At 38.9% G+C, this 17,703-nt stretch overlaps 1 protein-coding gene across 1 annotated transcript in view; it reads left to right on the top strand.

Moving 5' to 3' along the window:
• Window positions 1-17,703, top strand: part of IRAG2 (inositol 1,4,5-triphosphate receptor associated 2) — a 97,833-nt gene that overhangs the window by 38,708 nt on the left and 41,422 nt on the right. The window contains 5 exon segments of the mRNA XM_053554358.1: window positions 5,409-5,523; window positions 5,953-6,115; window positions 13,901-13,962; window positions 15,396-15,476; window positions 16,054-16,150. Of these exon segments, the coding sequence (XP_053410333.1) occupies window positions 5,409-5,523; window positions 5,953-6,115; window positions 13,901-13,962; window positions 15,396-15,476; window positions 16,054-16,150 (518 nt within the window).

Raw genomic sequence — 17,703 nt, 5'->3', positions numbered from 1 at the left:
AGGGTGGCACCTGTGGCTCAGTTGGTAAGGCGCCGGCCCCATATACTGAGGGTGGCGGGTTCAAACCCAGCCCTGGCTGAACTGCAACCAAAAAATAGCCAGGCGTTGTGGCGGGCACCTATAGTCCCAGCTACTTGGGAGGCTGAGGCAAGAGAATCGCTTAAGCCCAGAAGTTGGAGGTTGCTGTGAGCTGTGTGAGGCCACAGCACTCTACCGAGGGCCGTAAAGTGAGACTCTGTCTCTACAAAAAAAAAAAAAAAAAAAAAAAAAAAAAACCAACCCAAGATCCAACTATATGCTGTTTTCAGCATGCTGTTACTTATTTTTAGAGATGTGGTCTTACTCTTTCACCTGGGCTAGATAGAGTGCAGTGGTGTGATCATAGCTCACAGCAGACTTAAACTCCTGGGCTCAAGCAATCCTCCTACTTCATGTGTCACCACACCTGGCTAATTTTTGTACATATAGAGCCTTGCTGTATTGCCCAGGCTGGCCTTAAATGCCTCACGTGATCTTCTTGCCTTAGCCTCCCTACGTGCTGGGATTATAGATGTGACCCTGTACACCTGACCTAAGAGATTCATTTTAGATTCAAGTATACCAATAGGCTGAAGGTAAAGAGATGGAAAAAGATATTCCATACAAATATCAACCAAAAGAAAGCATCATGGGTGACTATACTTATATGAGACAAAATAGACTTTATGTCAGAAACTATCATGGGAGAAAAAAGGATGTTATATGATGATAGAAGAGTCAGTCCACCAGGAAGGCATAACAGTTATCATCTGTGTACCCAATATCAGAGCATCTAAATGTCTGAAGCTAACACTGGCAGACCTGAAGGAAGAAGAATAGACAGGAACACAAGGACAGTAGGAGAATTCAGTATTTCAGTTTCAATAATGGATGGACCATCTAGACAGACAGAAAATCTATAAAGTGGACCCAACAGATAGATATAGGACATGCCACCCAAGTACAGCAGAATATAGAGCCTCTCACTTGCACATGGAACATCCTTCAGAACAGATCACATGTTAAGTCACAAATTTTAACAGATTTAAGAGGCTTGAAGGCATATTATCTTTTTCCTACCACAATGGAATGAAACTAGCAATCTAGAAAGAAAGTTGGAAAATGCACAAACATGTGGAAATTAAACAATAACAATACACTCCTGAACAACAAACGGTTCAACAAAGAAATCAAAAGGACCTGGGAGAAGGACTCTTTTTCAACTGGAACTTTGCCCTGGAAATGAGAATAATAGAACCTAAAAATTTGTACCGTCATATTAATTTGAAATTTAAAAAACTAAATGAAAAAAGAATTCCAGGCACAGAACCCTGGGTTTGGAAATGCTTTAAGTTCTCTGGTATTCCCCTATGGTGGGGGAGTGGGGAAGAAAAAAAGAAAAGGAAAAGAAAAAAAATCTTGAGACAAATGGAAACAAAAACAACATGGGTTGCAGCAAAAGCAGTACTAAGAATTTTATAGTGATAAACACATTAAAAAAGAACTCAATATCCAAAAGAACTAGAAAAAGAACAACATGAGCCCAAAATTATCAGCAGGAGGAAACAAGAAAGATTAGAGCAGAAATTTAAAAAAAAGAAGAAAAGGCAACAAAACTGACTTGTTTTCTAAAAAGAGAAGCAAAATGAGCAAAGATTTAGTTGGACTAAGAAAAAGAGAAGGAAGATGTCACAAAGCCACAAAAAATATGAAGGACCATAAAAGACTACTGTAATTATATGTCAACAAGTTAGATAACATAGAAGCAATGGATAAATTTCTACAGACACGCACCTTACCAAGGCTGGATGATGAAGAAATACAAAATAGAAAATATAAAACCCATAACTAGAAAGACATTTAAGTTAGCAACTGAACAGCTCCCAAGAAAGAAAAGCCTGGGATGAATGACTTTACTGATATATTCCACTAAAGATCTGAAGAATGTTAATGCCAATTCTGAAACTCTTCAAAAAATGTATAAAGGAGGGAATATTTCTAAACACATCTTATGAGACCAACATTACCCTGATACCAAAGCCAAGCAAAGACACTACAAGAAAAGAAAACTCCAGGATTGTATTGTTGATGAATATAGAAGCAAAATCTTTAAGAAAATATGAACCAAGTTCAACAGCTATTAAAAGGCTCATATACTGTGACCAAGTGGAATTTATCTCTGTGATGCAGGAATGATTCAACATATACAAATCAATTTATGTGACATACTGTATTAACAGGGTAAATATTGCATGATCATCTCAACAGAGGAAGAAAAAGCATTGGACAAAATTCAAATCTTTTATATGAAAACTGTCAACAAACTAGGAATCGAAGAAAACTACCACAATATAATAAAAGTCATATGTGAAAAGCCCACAGTTAGCATCTTACTTAATGGTGAAAAACAAAGTTTTTCTTCTAAAATCAGAAATAATGCCAGAATGTCACTCTTGCCACTTCTTTCCAACATAGTATTGGAAGTCCTAGCCAGAGCATTTATGTAAGGGAGGAAAAAGCATATAGATTGAAAAGGAAGAAGTAAATTTATTTCTTTAGCTGATATGATCTTCTATGTAGAAAATCCTAATGATTCCACAAAAAAACTATGAGAACAAACAAATTCTGTAAAAGTTGAAGAATACAAAATCAAAATACAAAAATCAGTTTCGTTTCTGTATAGTAACAACAAATTATCTGAAAAAGAAAACCTTATTTAAATTGCAAAAAGAATACTTAGTAATAAATTTAAAAAGGTAAAAGACATAGTGAAAACTACAAAATATTCATGAGAGAAATTAAAGAAGACACTAATAAATGAAAAGACATCCTGTGTTCATGGATTTGAAGACTTGAAATTGTTAAAATGTTCATGCTACCCAAAGTGATCCATAGTTTCAATGTAATCCCTATCAAAAACTTCAATAACATTTTTTGCAGAAATAGAAAAAAATGCTAAAATTCTTTTGGAGCCAAAAGGATCCTGAATAGACAATCTTGAGAAAGAAGAACAAATATGGAGGCATTGCCCTCTGGATTTGAAAACATATTACAAAGCTATGGTTGTTAAATCAGCATGGTACTGGCATAATCTTTTGCACAGCAAAGAACAGTGAAATGTCAACCTACAAAATAGGAGAACATATTTGTAAATTATATATCTGATAAGTGGTCAATATCAAAAATATCAAAAAAAACAACTCAGTAACAAAAAAAAACTGGTTTTAAAATGGGTAAAGGACTCGAATAAACATTTTTCAAAAGCTGTGTAAGTGTTCAACAGGTGTATGAAAAGATGCTCAACATTACTAATCAGAGAAATGCAAATTAAAACCATGATTAGATATTGTCTCACACCTGGTTCGAACGCCTTTATAAAAAACAAAAAAGGTGACAAATGTTGGTGAGGATGTGGAGGCACTGAAACCCTTGTATATCATTGATAGGCACGTGAAATGGTGCAGGCAATCTGCAAAGAACATTATGGAATTTCCTCAAAATATTAAAAATAGAACAATCATATGATCCAGCAACCCCACCTGGGTATTTACCCCAAATATCAGAAATCTGGATCTGGATGAGATATTTACATTCGTGTGTTCATTGCAGTATTATTCATAACAGCCAAGTTTGGAAACAACATAAATGTTCACAGACAGATAAAAAAATTGTGGTATATACATACAACGCAGTATTATTCATCCTTAAAAGAAGGAAATCCTGTCACATGTGACAACATGGATGTCCCTGGAGGACATTATTGCAAATGAAATCAGATAGTCCCTTGGCGGCGCCTGTGGCTCAGTCGGTAAGGCGCCGGCCCCATATACCGAGAGTGGCGGGTTCAAACCCGGCCCTGGCCAAACTGCAACAAAAAAATAGCTGGGTGTTGTGGCGGGCGCCTGTAGTCCCAGCTACTCGGGAGGCTGAGGCAAGAGAATCGCTTAAACCCAGGAGTTGGAGGTTGCTGTGAGCTGTGTGAGGCCACGGCACTCTACGGAGGGCCATAAAGTGAGACTCTGTCTCTACAAAAAAAAAAAAAAAAAATAGAAACCAGATAGTCCCAGAAGGAAAAATGCTGCACAATCCCACTTATCTGAGGTATCTAAAATAGTTAAACTCACACAAGTACAGAGTAGAATGGGAATGTCCAGGGGTTGGGGGGAGGGGAAATGAAGAGTTGCTGCTTAATCAGTATAGAGTTTTAGTTATGCAAGATGAATAAATTCTAGTGATCGGCTGTATAACATCATGCCTGTGTTATATGCTTAAACATTTGTTAAGAGGGTAAATCTCCTATTAAAGGTTCTGCAATGGTTAACAACAACAACAAAAAGCCGCAAACAAAAAACAGCTGACTATAAGCTACTGAAGAATTCTCAGTAAAATGTGTGTGGTGATTTAGGCAGCTTTTGTTTTTGTTTAGACTTCCGTCTGCTTGTTTACCAGTATGGTAAAGCATTCTATGAGGCCATTCTTGCCTCTCCTGTCCTCCTCATAGCCACGGGCTGGTTTTAGGCCAGTCTTTGTGGGATTCTGGTTCTGTATTAACAGTTAGAGGCAAGCAGAAGGCCTGCATCTTCCTCACTGCTTTGAAAGTCTTATCATCCCCCTTTTATTTAAGTAAAATTGTTTCTAGCTCACCCTTGGTGTGTTGACATGTGGCTCTGATCTCATATTCTCATCAGCTAACAGAATAAATGGATTTTTATGTATTTTGGAGATTAGTACTAGATTTAAACGAGGAGTAACTTAATGACACCATGAGATTTACGGTGGGGTGGGGGGAGGGGAAGGGCTTCAAGAAAGAGGACCACAGTGGAAGTGTCAGCAGCCAGCTTTCATGGGCACTGTCCTTCTGTGCGCGTGACACCTGTTTATACCATGACTGACAGTCCTTTAAGGAGAAAAGGCACAGTCATGACACAAAGCTCTCTTTTTCTTTTTTTTTTTCTGTTTTTTTCTTTTTGTCTTCTCTTTGTTCCCTCCCTTTTTTTTCTTTCCTTTTTCTGCAAAATCTAGCTATGATGTGTAAATGTCGCACCTGTCACCCTGACCTCCTTGTAGAGCCATCCTCTAAGCAACTGGCAACCGATGCTTAGTACTGTGAACGTAGCTTGTGGGAACCGAACATAGCCGTATGAAACAGGAAACTCAATGTCCTTGCCTGTCAAGTGGGGGTATCAGGCGAGGGATCAATGTGATTGCTTTACTTAAGATTTTATATTTGTACCGCATTTATATGCGTGTACATACTTTCCCTTTTCCCTCTGATCTCGGAGGAAGTGCATTCAGTTTGAATTTGTCACAAGTTCCTAGCATGACTCTTAGGTGAAATGTCACTGACAGCTTGTGGTTTGCACTTTTTTTCTTTCTTTTTTTGACTCTAGTCAGAAACAAGTAGAAACCATTAAGCAACTGCAAGAAGATGCTGTCAGCCAGGAAGCCATCCTCAGGAAGAGGCTCCAGGAAGCCAGCCAACGGTTGGCGGACGCAGGGGAACAGGTAGGCTGGCCCTGGGCTACATTATATTCAGGGCAAGTCTCCTCCGATGAAACAAAAATGGAGGAGGAAGAACAACAATTAAAAAAAATAAAACAAAGAGGAACTGTGAAGTTCAGTCCCTAGCGACGCAGCCAGCGGGGGAAGTACAGGGGGGAGTGTAAGAGAGGCGGTGTCAACAGTCTGCTGATGAAACAGGCAACTTTGCAGAAAGAGGCAACTTGACATATCAGGACTGTGCCGCTGTAGAAATAGCTCAGCTCACCAAGCCCAGGCAAACACACAATTGCAGAAGTCCAGGAGAGGCTTATCGCTTCCCTGAGAAGAAAAGCACATTTTCAATTTGGTGTGTGTGTGATCGGAATAAGTGCTTGCAATTGCTTTCTTTCTTGGCCACACGATTAAGATCCAGTATTAACTGTCCACCTCCAGGTTAAGGATCGAGATCGGGCAGCCTACTCTGCCCGGGAAGAAGCTGCGTCTTTACTGCACAAATTAGAGGAAGCAATTTCAGAACAATGGAACCTCCAAACTATAAATACTGAGTTATCGAACGCCTGCCAGACACTTGAGCAGAAGACAAGAAAACTGAAAAGTGAGTAGCAAATATTCACTGAAGCCCCATGTAGGTTCACCCTGAGGTGGGGCAAAGGGCTACAGCCATTTTTCTAGCTTACAGCTGAGGTATTATTACTGAGTTGATGGCAATGAAATGGTTCGAAAGGGCAGAAGGATTTCCAGAAAGGTTTGCTTGGTGAGGAGGTACGTGGATTTAACCAGTAAGTCTCCTTTTGGGTTGTTTATTACAAGCTGAATTTATCTGTGACTGTTTTTTCTTTAAAATAAAATGAAACTTCTCAATATCTCTAAAAGTAAACAAGAAGAAAAGTCTTGCACGTATGGGATATTTGACCTTACAGACTGTTTACATATCCTACCCTGTTTTTATTAGCTAGATTTAACACGTCATATGGTAGAAAATGCCCTGTCTATTTTCTTATAAATGGTGATTTTAGGGGGTTGGACAAAATAATTATAAATTTGTGTATCAAGACATTATGTATACAAATTCTTTTTAAATTTTAATGCATTCTTTTCATGCATATTTTGTATTTAAAAAATTGGGATCTTTATCATTTTTGCACATGACCTAAACGTGCATAAGGCTTTAAAAAGGATTTATGGGAGAAGACAATTGTCAAATTATGGATATCATTGTTTATAAGCCAGTTTCATTCTAGAAATATAGTGTGGCAAAAATAAAACTTATTTAGCCTCTTATCAGATAACTGCTTTTGTTAAGCCAGCTTCTTGCTCTATCAGTAGAAAGGTCCTTTTTATAGAAAGTTACTTGCTTTGAGGAATAAACAACTAAAGATAAGCTTGATATAATCTAGAGATGAAATTTTCAGGCTCATGTTTGTTTTGGATTTATTGTGCCCTTTCTACTGTTATTTGAGAAAGCTACTCAACAGTTTAAGGGATTGTCTAGTTTCAAAATAGCAATGGTCATTCAACATTTTATTGTTATTAAACCTTTAAGAACTTTCCAGTGTTCAATAATTCTAAGGTTGAGTTTAGTTCAGTTGATTCTGTCAGGCAATGTAAAGCCCGCTTTCAATTGCATAGTCTGTATATTATTTTACTATTGCTCAGAGAGCTTTGGAGAAGCTTCCCTTGTGATTAGAACTGTTCATGTTGAAACATGAATCATAAGGCATTCCAGATTTCATTGAAGGTGTGTCTGCTTTAGATACTTCTCAGAGGACTCATCTTTTGCTACCATCTTTTGATCAAATCGATATTATACTCCAGTTTTGTAAACTACTAAGAATTCATGACTCTCTCCCCGTGATTTCCTTAAAGTACCTTCCTGGAAGAGTCAACTTTTGCAACTTATACCAAAGTATCCATTCTTTTTTTTTTTTTTTTTTTTGTAGAGACAGAGTCTCACTTTCTGGCCCTCGGTAGAGTGCCGTGGCCTCACACAGCTCACAGCAACCTCCAACTCCTGGGCGTAAGCAATTCTCTTGCCTCAGCCTCCCGAGTAGCTGGGACTACAGGCGCCCGCCACAATGCCCGGCTACAAAGTATCCATTCTTGATGTTATGAACTTGCTATCATTATCTTCCCTGTTTGTCCTCAGGGGATAATTGATTCAAATATTACTAAAACTGGAATATGAAAGCTGTCCTGGACTGAATGCATGTATTTTGTTCTGGATACAGTAGGGTGGATACTTCCTTTTTGTCTTGAGTTGCTCATAATCTGCTCAGATTTATGAACTCCCTTATTTGTTTGTGTCATTTGCTGCCCCAAGAAGACGTACATACCAGGATTTTGCTCATAAGATCATTTGCTTATGAAGATCTTTCTTCTTTTTATTTATTTATTTTTGAGACAGAGTCTCCCTCTCAGCCTCTCTCATAGCAACCTCAAATTTCTGGGTTCAGGCGATCCTCCTGCCTCAGCCTCCCAAGTAGCTGGGACTACAGGAGCCTACAACCACACCCAGCGAATTTTTCTATTTTAAGTAGAGATGGGGATCTCACTCTTGCTCAGGCTGATCTCAAACTCCTGAGTTCAAGTGATCCTCCTGCCTTGGCCTCCCAGAGTGCTAAGATTATAGGTGTGAGCCACAGTGCCCAGCCTGAAGAGCTAATGATGCTTTAACAGTCAGACTTTGATGGAAGAGAGAAATTTACACAGCACACATTTTCACAATGTGGCATATATTCCAGATAGACTGTGAACAAATGCCAATGAGGTAGGACAGTTATCACACAAACACATTCACACCCATCCCACCATGATCACTGCCACCCAGGCTGTTTGAATTCTGAGTCAGACGCTTGAATTCTGAGTCAGAAAACAAAAATATTTCAATCTATTTAGCTTTTCTGGACTCTCTCTGGTAGTTTAATAAATTCATAAAATGTTTAAAGGCATTGCTTTCTGATACATCTAAGAAGATTCATAGGGTGGCGCCTGTGGCTCAGTGAGTAGGGCGCCGGCCCCATATGCCGAGGGTGGCGGGTTCAAACCCAGCCCCGGCCAAACTGCAACAAAAAAATAGCCAGGCGTTGTGGCGGGCGCCTGTAGTCCCAGCTGCTCGGGAGGCTGAGGCAGGAGAATTGCGTAAGCCCAAGAGTTAGAGGTTGCTGTGAGCCGTGTGACGCCACGGCACTCTACCAGAGGCGGTACAGTGAGATTCTGTCTCTACAAAAAAAAAAAAGAAGATTCATAGCAAATTGTGTAGGGATGTAGATGGTTTGTCCCAATGTTAAGATCAATGTGCTCAGTCAGTGTCTGTAGGCTGGAGGTAGAAATTTGTTTGCAATATTTGGTTAAAAATTCCAAATTTTATGTTGAATAAGTCATCTTGTTCAAGTTTTCCAGGGCCACTGGGATGGAACTGACTTACAATGTCACTCGTATGAGTGCTTGCCTCTGTGAAATGTGCCATCAGAACGTTAGATTTCTTGGGTGGTTCCTTATGTATTTTCTTTCTTTTGCTTCTTTGTTTAGGTATAAACCTCTTTGTTTATCTTGTTAACACAGGCCATACTGAATGATAATGAGTGTTTGCTTTAAGAAAGAAATTTAAGTTTCTTAGATCTAGTGTATGCATGTAACATGTTAGGCTGATCTTGTGTACAGAAATCATAGACAAATTGATTAAACTATCACCCCCTTAGTATTCACTATCTCTTGTCCCTGTCTAATATGAAATCTTCATTAAGTCTGTAATTTAATAGACAGTGAAGGAATTGCCTTTAGGAAGCATAATCATTTCCTTGAGGAATGATTCTGAGAGGCTCTGGTATATTATAATTCCTTATTTGTGTATCGTATCTGCATGTGAACTTGCAGATTTAAAGTTAAACCTGTGTTCTAATTCAAAGTCTACAAAGAAAGTAGCTGCATAAAGTTGGGCAAACCACATTACCTCTCGAAGCTTCCATTAAATGCGGTTGTTGTAAATTACAGAGAACATAACAAATGCAAACTAGGAGCTAGTGTTTGGCCCTAGTTGGTAGACATGCTGTCCCAGAGTGTGTTTGCATGACATGGATCACCACCTTTGTGAGTGGGAAATGGGAATGACATGTAGTGTAATATGGAGGTTATATGGTTTCATTCATGGTTTTCTTGGGAATAGGATCTGGACTGGTAGGAAAAGAACTCTCATCTTCATCAGGAAAGGAAAAAAAAAATCCTTAGCTTTGCTGCTGAACAGGCAAAAGGAGCTTTCTCAGCTTTATTTTGAGAAAATTGAAAACAAGTGTCTGCACCTGGGCCTCCCTCCCTAGATCAGCAGTTCTCAGCCTATGGGTTGCAATCCCTTTTTAACAATGAAAATACATTGCAGCATTAGGAGGTTGAGAACCACTCTCGTAGATGATCAACCCCAGCCTCACAGAGCCTTCATCTGTTGCAGATCACACTCTCTTCCGCCTTCACTCTGGCGGCCTCGCTGACTCTGAGGTCCACTGCCACCTGCATTTTCTCCGCTTGGCACCGGCACTGTTCCAGTTAAAGCATCACTGGCTGTTCCACTCTATTATTTTTGTGCATACCCGTAACATTTCTGGTATCCTGTACGGCATTTTAAAATGCCTGTCTGAGTGATCTACGTTATTTTCCCAAGTACTAATAATTTGATAATTGTGGGTTAGTACTCTGGCTGTGGCATTGCATATATTTTTTTACTGGTTTCTTCCTAATCCTATTTATCTCCTAAACCCTGTGTTTATTCACGCATACTTAACATAGCATAAAATGCCAAGTATATTGTTCAACCAGTTAGATAAAGGCATATCGAAACACAGAACTTCTGTGACCCCAGAAACTTCCCTTGTGCCACTTGCTAGCCAACGCCTCTTCTCTGCCTCCACCATCAGAAGGAGCAGCCACTGATCAGATGCGTAAGTTTGGCAGCCCATTCTAGAATTGAGTTATACTATAGCAGTTATTTTTGTGTGTTTCTCTTCTTTTCCTTAGCATAATATTTTGAGATTCATCTATGTTGTGTTTATCGTGAATTTTTCTTTATCGTTGAGTTGCATTTCTTTGTATGAACATTCCAAAATCTGGTGTTTTCCCTTTGTTATTGGATGTATAAAGCACTTGCAGTTTGGAGCTGTGATGGATAAAGCTGCTATGAACATCGAGGTAACAGGTCTTTGTGTGGACATATGTTTTTATTTCACTTAGAATAACTGTCTAGGAGTAGAGTTGTTGGGTCCTAGGGTAGTCGTGGCTCTAACTTTGTAGATTACTGTCAGTCTTCATGGTGTTTCTAGTATTTCATGCCCCCAACCCATTGGGTGGGAGTTCTGGGTATCCCACATCTTCACTGTTTGGGAATGTCAGTCCTTTTCATTTTAGCCACTCGACTGCGTATTTCATTGTGATTTTAATTTGTATTTTTCTGATGACTAATGATGTACTTTTTCATGTGTGGGTTGGCCATTGTATATCTTCTTTGTGAAGTGTCTAAGTCTCTTGCCCATCTTAAACTAGGTCGTTTATTCTTTAATTATTGAGTGTCCTTTGAGATATGTATATATGTGCTTTAATATGTCTATGGTGAATAGTTTCTATTAGTCTGTGGTTTTTAATGAACCCTGATATTTTTAATAGAGCATTCTATTTTTACAGAGCATGAGCGTTTTTCAGTAACATATAAATTGTGTTAACGTCCATATTCCATAAATGTCAACCATTGTAGACAGCTCATGTTATTACAACTCAAATAATGTTATGGTTTTCATTTCCAAGAGGTAATTAATGGTGGGACCTATGCCTGAAAGCCTTATTGCACAGTCACTTAGAAAGTTGTTTTATCTCAGCGTTGGGCAAAGGCAATGTATCCAAAGCACTTGGTCCCCTCCTACATCACAGGTGGCAACAGCCGGGGACACAGTGGCCACTGTTTGAAGCCTAAATGTTCTAGAGATATTTGCAGGTCCAACTCCAAACCCAAAGATTATGCAAAGGTCAATGCAAATTGAGGTCATAAGGCAGCTTGTTTTGTCATGTGGAAAATATGGAAATAGTTGCTACACATTGCACAAAACATCTGTTGAAATAGGTTTTCAATTTGAATGCTTTGAAATACAATGTGTCTAAAACCCAAGATTGCCTGATGGGCAAGCAGATGGGCAATTTACACTGCTTATACTAATGCATTATTTCTTCTGCAGCCAACCTTATTTTGGTAATTCTAAGACAGTATTTGGTATTTTGGAGAAACTTGACTTTCAGAAACCTAGGATGGCTGCTGAAAGCTTTGATGGCTATTATTTAGCTGTAGGTCAGTTGGAAGGTAAGGGCTTCTTTCTTAATACAGTTAACACAGAATTTCTAAAAATCTAATCTTTATTAAAGTTCTAAGTATAAGAAAAAAATTTAACAGGTTAGAAACACTTTTTAAAAAATGTATTTACTGGGCTTAGTCATACTGTGTCAAACCTAGCTGAAAAATAAGTTATTTTTATAAAAAAAAGTCTTATAAAACTTTCACATGGATAATTTTCTACATAATTCAAGCTGTTACAGGCTTTTTTCCTCCTGGAAATTGAAAAAAAAATTATATTATGGGGCCAGACATGTGACTCACTTCTGTAATCCTAGAACTCTGGGAGGCTGAGATGGGCAGATTGCTTTTGCTCAGGAGTTCAAGACCAGCCTGAGTAAAAGCAAAACCCCATGTCCACTAAAAAATATATATATATAGAAAAACTAGCCAGATATAGTGGTAGGCACCTGTAGTCCCAGCTATTTGGGAAACTGAGGCACGAAGATTGCTTAAGCCTAAGATTTTGAGGTTGACAGTGATGCCACGGCATTCAACTTCAGGATGACAGAGTGAAACTCTATCTCAAAAAAGAAAAAAAAATTGGATTATGTACTTCTTTTCACATATATTAGCATTGTGTTCATGACTCAGAATTTCTTTAGGCTATTAAGATACAAAACTGTTGACCTATAAAATAAGCACCAGATATCTATGTGTTTTAGATACTGGAGTATCTGTCGTTAATAAATTTTCTGGCTGTTAGTGATAAAAAAAAATAGTGGTAGCTATTAATATGCTTCCATCTAGCAGAGCTGCCTAATCTTGTTTAAATTTTGCTTTTTATCTTCTGTGGGCTGAGAAATCAGTCAAGCTTGTGAGAATTACATTCAGAGCGGCGCACTGTTTGAGTTGAAGTGTGAGATTTGCCATAGGAATAAAGGCCATGGATATCAGTAGCTGTTCTGGTTGTTCAAAAGATTTGGGCTTGTTTTCTTGTTCTTGGCTATATTTCTTTTTTTTTTTTTTTTTTGTAGAGACAGAGTCTCACTTTATGGCCCTCGGTAGAGTGCCGTGGCCTCACACGGCTCACAGCAACCTCCAACTCCTGGGCTTAAGCGATTCTCTTGCCTCAGCCTCCCGAGCAGCTGGGACTACAGGCGCCCGCCACAACGCCCGGCTATTTTTTTGTTGCAGTTTGGCCGGGGCCGGGTTTGAACCCGCCACCCTCGGCATATGGGGCCGGCGCCCTACTCACTGAGCCACAGGCGCCGCCCCTTCTTGGCTATATTTCAAAGAGGATGGCTTGTTCAATAAATAATATGTTATGTAAATCAAAGAGTTAGATAAGTATTTTTCTCCATTTCCATTGTTTCAGGGTAAGATTTTTGAAGTTATTAGCAAGCTGGTTTTTAGTGACATAGAAAAGCAGATATTTTAAAGTTCACAGAATAGCACACTGCAGTGAGCACTGTTCCCTGAGTCCAAGGTCAGTTCCATGGCTTACCAGTTACTGCTTCTATTCTCTGGACATCAGTGTTCGTGTGATCTCAGATCTACTTGTAGGATTCTGGGATTCTAGGGCTATCATTGTAGGGCTCAAGCAGAGGCTTACTACAGAGAGGATTTCTGTATCAGTAAGAGGTTGAACTGAATGACTTCTAAGCATGTTCTTATTTTAAGGCTAAACAATTCTGATTCACTTCTAGAAGACAATTCACTTGCAGCTACCAACATAAATTTTAAACACCCAAGAGTACTAATGGGTTAGCTGTTGCAGCTTGATTTTCTGTTTTCCCCACTCGTAAGTTGTGAATGGTGATGACTCTCAGAAGTCATCCTTTTCCTCTCCTTTCCTCCAGGCCCCAAATTGAAAGCCATTAAAAGTTTATGAAGCAGGGGTGGCTCCTGTGGCTCAAAGGAGTAGGGCGCTGGCCCCATATGCCAGAGGTGGTGGGTTCAAACCCAGCCCTGGCCAAAAACTGCAAAAAAAAAAAAAGTTTATGAAGCAATGATTTGAAGTTTAGAGAAAAGAAGTTCAAAATAATCCTATTGACCTGTCGTAAATTCTCTTTGTAGCAACAATTGATTCACTTCGAAAGCAGTTAATTGAAGAGGGACTCCGTGGCTTGCTATTTCAGGTAAAATTTTAAAACAACAGCAAAGAAACACCTTGTGTGGGATGTGTTTACTTACTGTGCAGGGGCGATATCTGGTTCACGTTAGGTTATGAAGCTAGCTCACGATATGTAAACGACTTGCATCATTAAGTTAAATAACCAACTTAGAAGAGAATGCTTTGGTGAACTCAGTTTCTTGTAAACACTGAAAACATTTAGCAATACAAGAGTAGAGAACTCACACTATTGAGCTCCTGATAGCATCTTCCAAAGAGGAAGCATTTTAGAATTTCCTTGGCGCAGCCACTGTATCTCTTAGCAAAGATCCAGTTCTTTAGTCCTTAGTCACCTTCTTCCTGAGAGTAAGGGTGCATCCTTCAATTTCTAATCACATGCTGAAATTTTGAGTGCCTTTGAATACACTTTGCTGATTACCATCCCTTCTTTTTCCTATTTGAGTTAAACTTTCTGCCCCTTTCTGTCTGGACATCTCTAGATATCCCCAGTAGACTAAAGTATATTTCTCTCCATCATGATGCTTGGTGAATCTCCTTTTTGCTCATAAAGAAAGAACATAAGGGACCAGCAAGGTTGGCACTGGAGAAGGGGGTGGAGGAGGAAAGAAGGGTGATATTTGCATGTATCTGCTTCCAGGGTATAATGCAGACACATCTGTTTAAGCAGAAAAAAAATTATTCATGTGGAAGATTAAGCTAGGAAGAGTGCCTAAAAAGCCCTTTGCAATAAGTTGAGCTAGAAAATCCACATCTAAAGCTGCTTTAATCATCTCAAGAACACCAACATTTTGTACTATAACATAACTATGATAGATATTTATCTGCCTCTGGGGTCAAGGCCATAATTTGCATTCACTATCTGACTTCTGTCTCCAACCAAACCAGCTTCTTTGGCTTCTGCCTTAAAAAGGTCAGCGACAAACATTGTTTCTTGTTCATGATCTTTAGATTTCCTTCTTTAGATCAACTTCCCAAAATACAATACAAAATAAAATGAGTTTACAGTTACCAATGTACAAAATTTTTAAAAACTGGTCAATTTTGCCTACCTTGGGTGGTGTCATATCTTAAGTCTTATGGGGTTCGTATCTTGGTGCTTTTTTCATTCTGTTTTTTTTTTTTTTTTTTTTTTTGAGACAAAGCCTTGAGCTGTCACCCTGAGTGAGTGGAGTGTCGTGGCATCACAGCTCACAGCAACCTCCAACTCCTGGCTTAAATGATTCTCTTGCCTCAGCCTCCCAAGTAGCTGGGACTACAGGCACCCGCCACAACGCTGGCTATTTTTTGGTTGTAGTTGTCATTGTTGTTTGGCAGGCCTGGCCTGGATTCGAACCTGCCAGCTCTGGTGTATGTGGCTGGCACCTTTGCTGCTTGAGCTACAGGCGTGGAGCCTTTTCATTCTGTTTTTGAACACGCTGTATCATTTTCTCATGACAGAGCTTTTTAGATGAGGAATTTCCTTACTATGATCCCCTCTCCTGCACAGATACAGTTCAACAAACTCTTCTAGAAAAACTGGTTAGTAAAAGCTTTTTGAAATTATATAGGGTAGTCATTGTGAATCAACTGCTATCCCAAAATAGAAAGCTAAGTCCAGTGTGAATTTGTAGCCTCACATTCGAAACTATATTGCCAAGAGATTCGCAGATGAAACGATGGATACCTGTTTTTTCCTTGATCTCACACACATGCACATATAATTCTAGTTGGTCCTGAGAAATAAACAATATTTTTAAAAATTTTTATTGCAATATCATGAAGAATTATATAACTAAGCTTGTTCCCTCACACACACCATTTTTCTCAGAGCCTTTGCTTCTATCAAAGTGTCGATTATTTGGAATTGATCATGTTAGCATTCTGCCCAGTTTTTGAACTATGATACTTTGGATAAGAATTATAATTTACTTATAGTGTATATTTAATCAAACACATCAAAGCTCTTTTTTTACTTGACATTTATTTTCTTCCTGACCTCTCTCATTGGGTCATTTGAGACTAGTAATATTCTTTCTATCTTTGAAGGTAAAAGGAATGGAGTGTGAAATATGTTATTCTCCTCTAGACAGCTCATTATACTTTGTTTTCTGTTCAGAAGCAGTGTTGCCACAAACTGTATAGTGGTCAAGAAGCAAGATTACATCAGACACCCTTGACCTTGAAACACACATCCTGGTACACACCTCTGCTGGGTAAGCCTGGGTAGCCCTTCTCCTATACCTGCTCAGACATAGCAGGGGGTAGGATTCATTTTGAAAGGGAAAACAATTAATCACAATTATGCTTATATAGGAAGAGTTGTTGAATACTAAGACAGTTATCCCCCCTGAATTCAATCAATCAATATATATTTGAGCACCTACTCTGTGCTGGGCACTATATTCTGCATAATAAAAAATTAGTCCTAAAATCACTCACAGACTGGTGGGGAGATGAGATGTAGACTCAGAGAAGTCAAAGAAGACTTCATAGAAGAGGTTAGAGTTGAATTAACCTTGACAGATGGGTTGGATTTGGAAGAGCAAACCCTGTCTATCTCTATATATATATATATTGTGTATAGTGGTCAAGAAGCAAGAATATATATATATATATATTCCAATGGGTAAGAACAATATAAGCAAACAAAACAAAAAAAAATGAAAAGGAAAGTACAAATGGAACAACCTTGAGTGTTTAAAGAAGAGTCAAAACTGGACTAGTCTTTTTGGAAACAAGAAGATTCAGGTTGAGATACAATGGATTATCATTTTTGGAGAAGGAACAGCAGATGTGAGTCACACTGTAGACTGTTACTCAATACCGGGCTAAGGAGAGAGAGCTGTGTCCTAGGAAATGCTCAGAGTACTGACAACTCTCAGCACAGCCCAGATGTGGTTAAAAGCAAAAGTTAGTGTCTGGTTTTGAAATGACAAAAGAATCTGGATAGTTATCAAAGTAAATTTAAGAAAGAACAACCAGAGAAAATAGATTTGTGGATCATTTAAACCCAAGAAGGAAAAACCACCAGGACTAAGAGAGTGTCCATTTTCTGTCCAACAATGGAGGAGAGCTTTATAGAGACTATTTTATTCACAATAACTTGGTGATTGCTACCACCACGCATAGCAGCCCTTAAAGCATGCTCACCACGTGCCAGGCACAGTGTTACGCTCCTAACATGTCTTACCGATTCATTTAATTCTTGCCACATTCCCATGAGGACAGGTGTTTATCTAATTCCCAGTTTAAAGGTGAGAAAAAAGAGGAACATGAAATATGTAATTTGCCCAAGGTCATCTCTCACTTTATGTGTAAGTCACTAAAGCTCACAGTGACTGAGTTAATTCTTTAAGATCACCCAACTGGTATGTGACAGAGCCAGGATTTGAACTAAAAATTTGTGATTGACTCCAAAGCCTGTGCTTTTTCCATTCAACTCTGCTGCTTCCTCTGTGCAGAAATACACTTATAATAGGATAGTTACCAAAAAGAGTGATTTATCACCCCAATCAATGCATTACTTTGTTGGGTTCTGATCATGGTATCTCTAATGCTTTTCTCTGCAGGAGTCTGCAACGTTGTTCAGTAGAGGGCCAGATAGTAAATACAGTAGAAGCTCCATAGTTGACCACTTCCCTACACTAACCACCTCCTTGAGTTGACCTAATTTTCATAGACTGAACCTGCACCATGTGTATGATCAGTAGAGTAGGTCTAGTTCCTGATGTGGACCACCTCTGTCTGTCAACCAGTTTATTACAGA

The sequence above is a fragment of the Nycticebus coucang genome, chromosome 12, assembly GCF_027406575.1.
Source record: "Nycticebus coucang isolate mNycCou1 chromosome 12, mNycCou1.pri, whole genome shotgun sequence".
Taxonomy (NCBI): domain Eukaryota; kingdom Metazoa; phylum Chordata; class Mammalia; order Primates; family Lorisidae; genus Nycticebus; species Nycticebus coucang.
The sequence above is the reverse complement of the archived record's forward strand: the minus strand, read 5'-3'. Positions and strand labels throughout refer to the sequence as shown.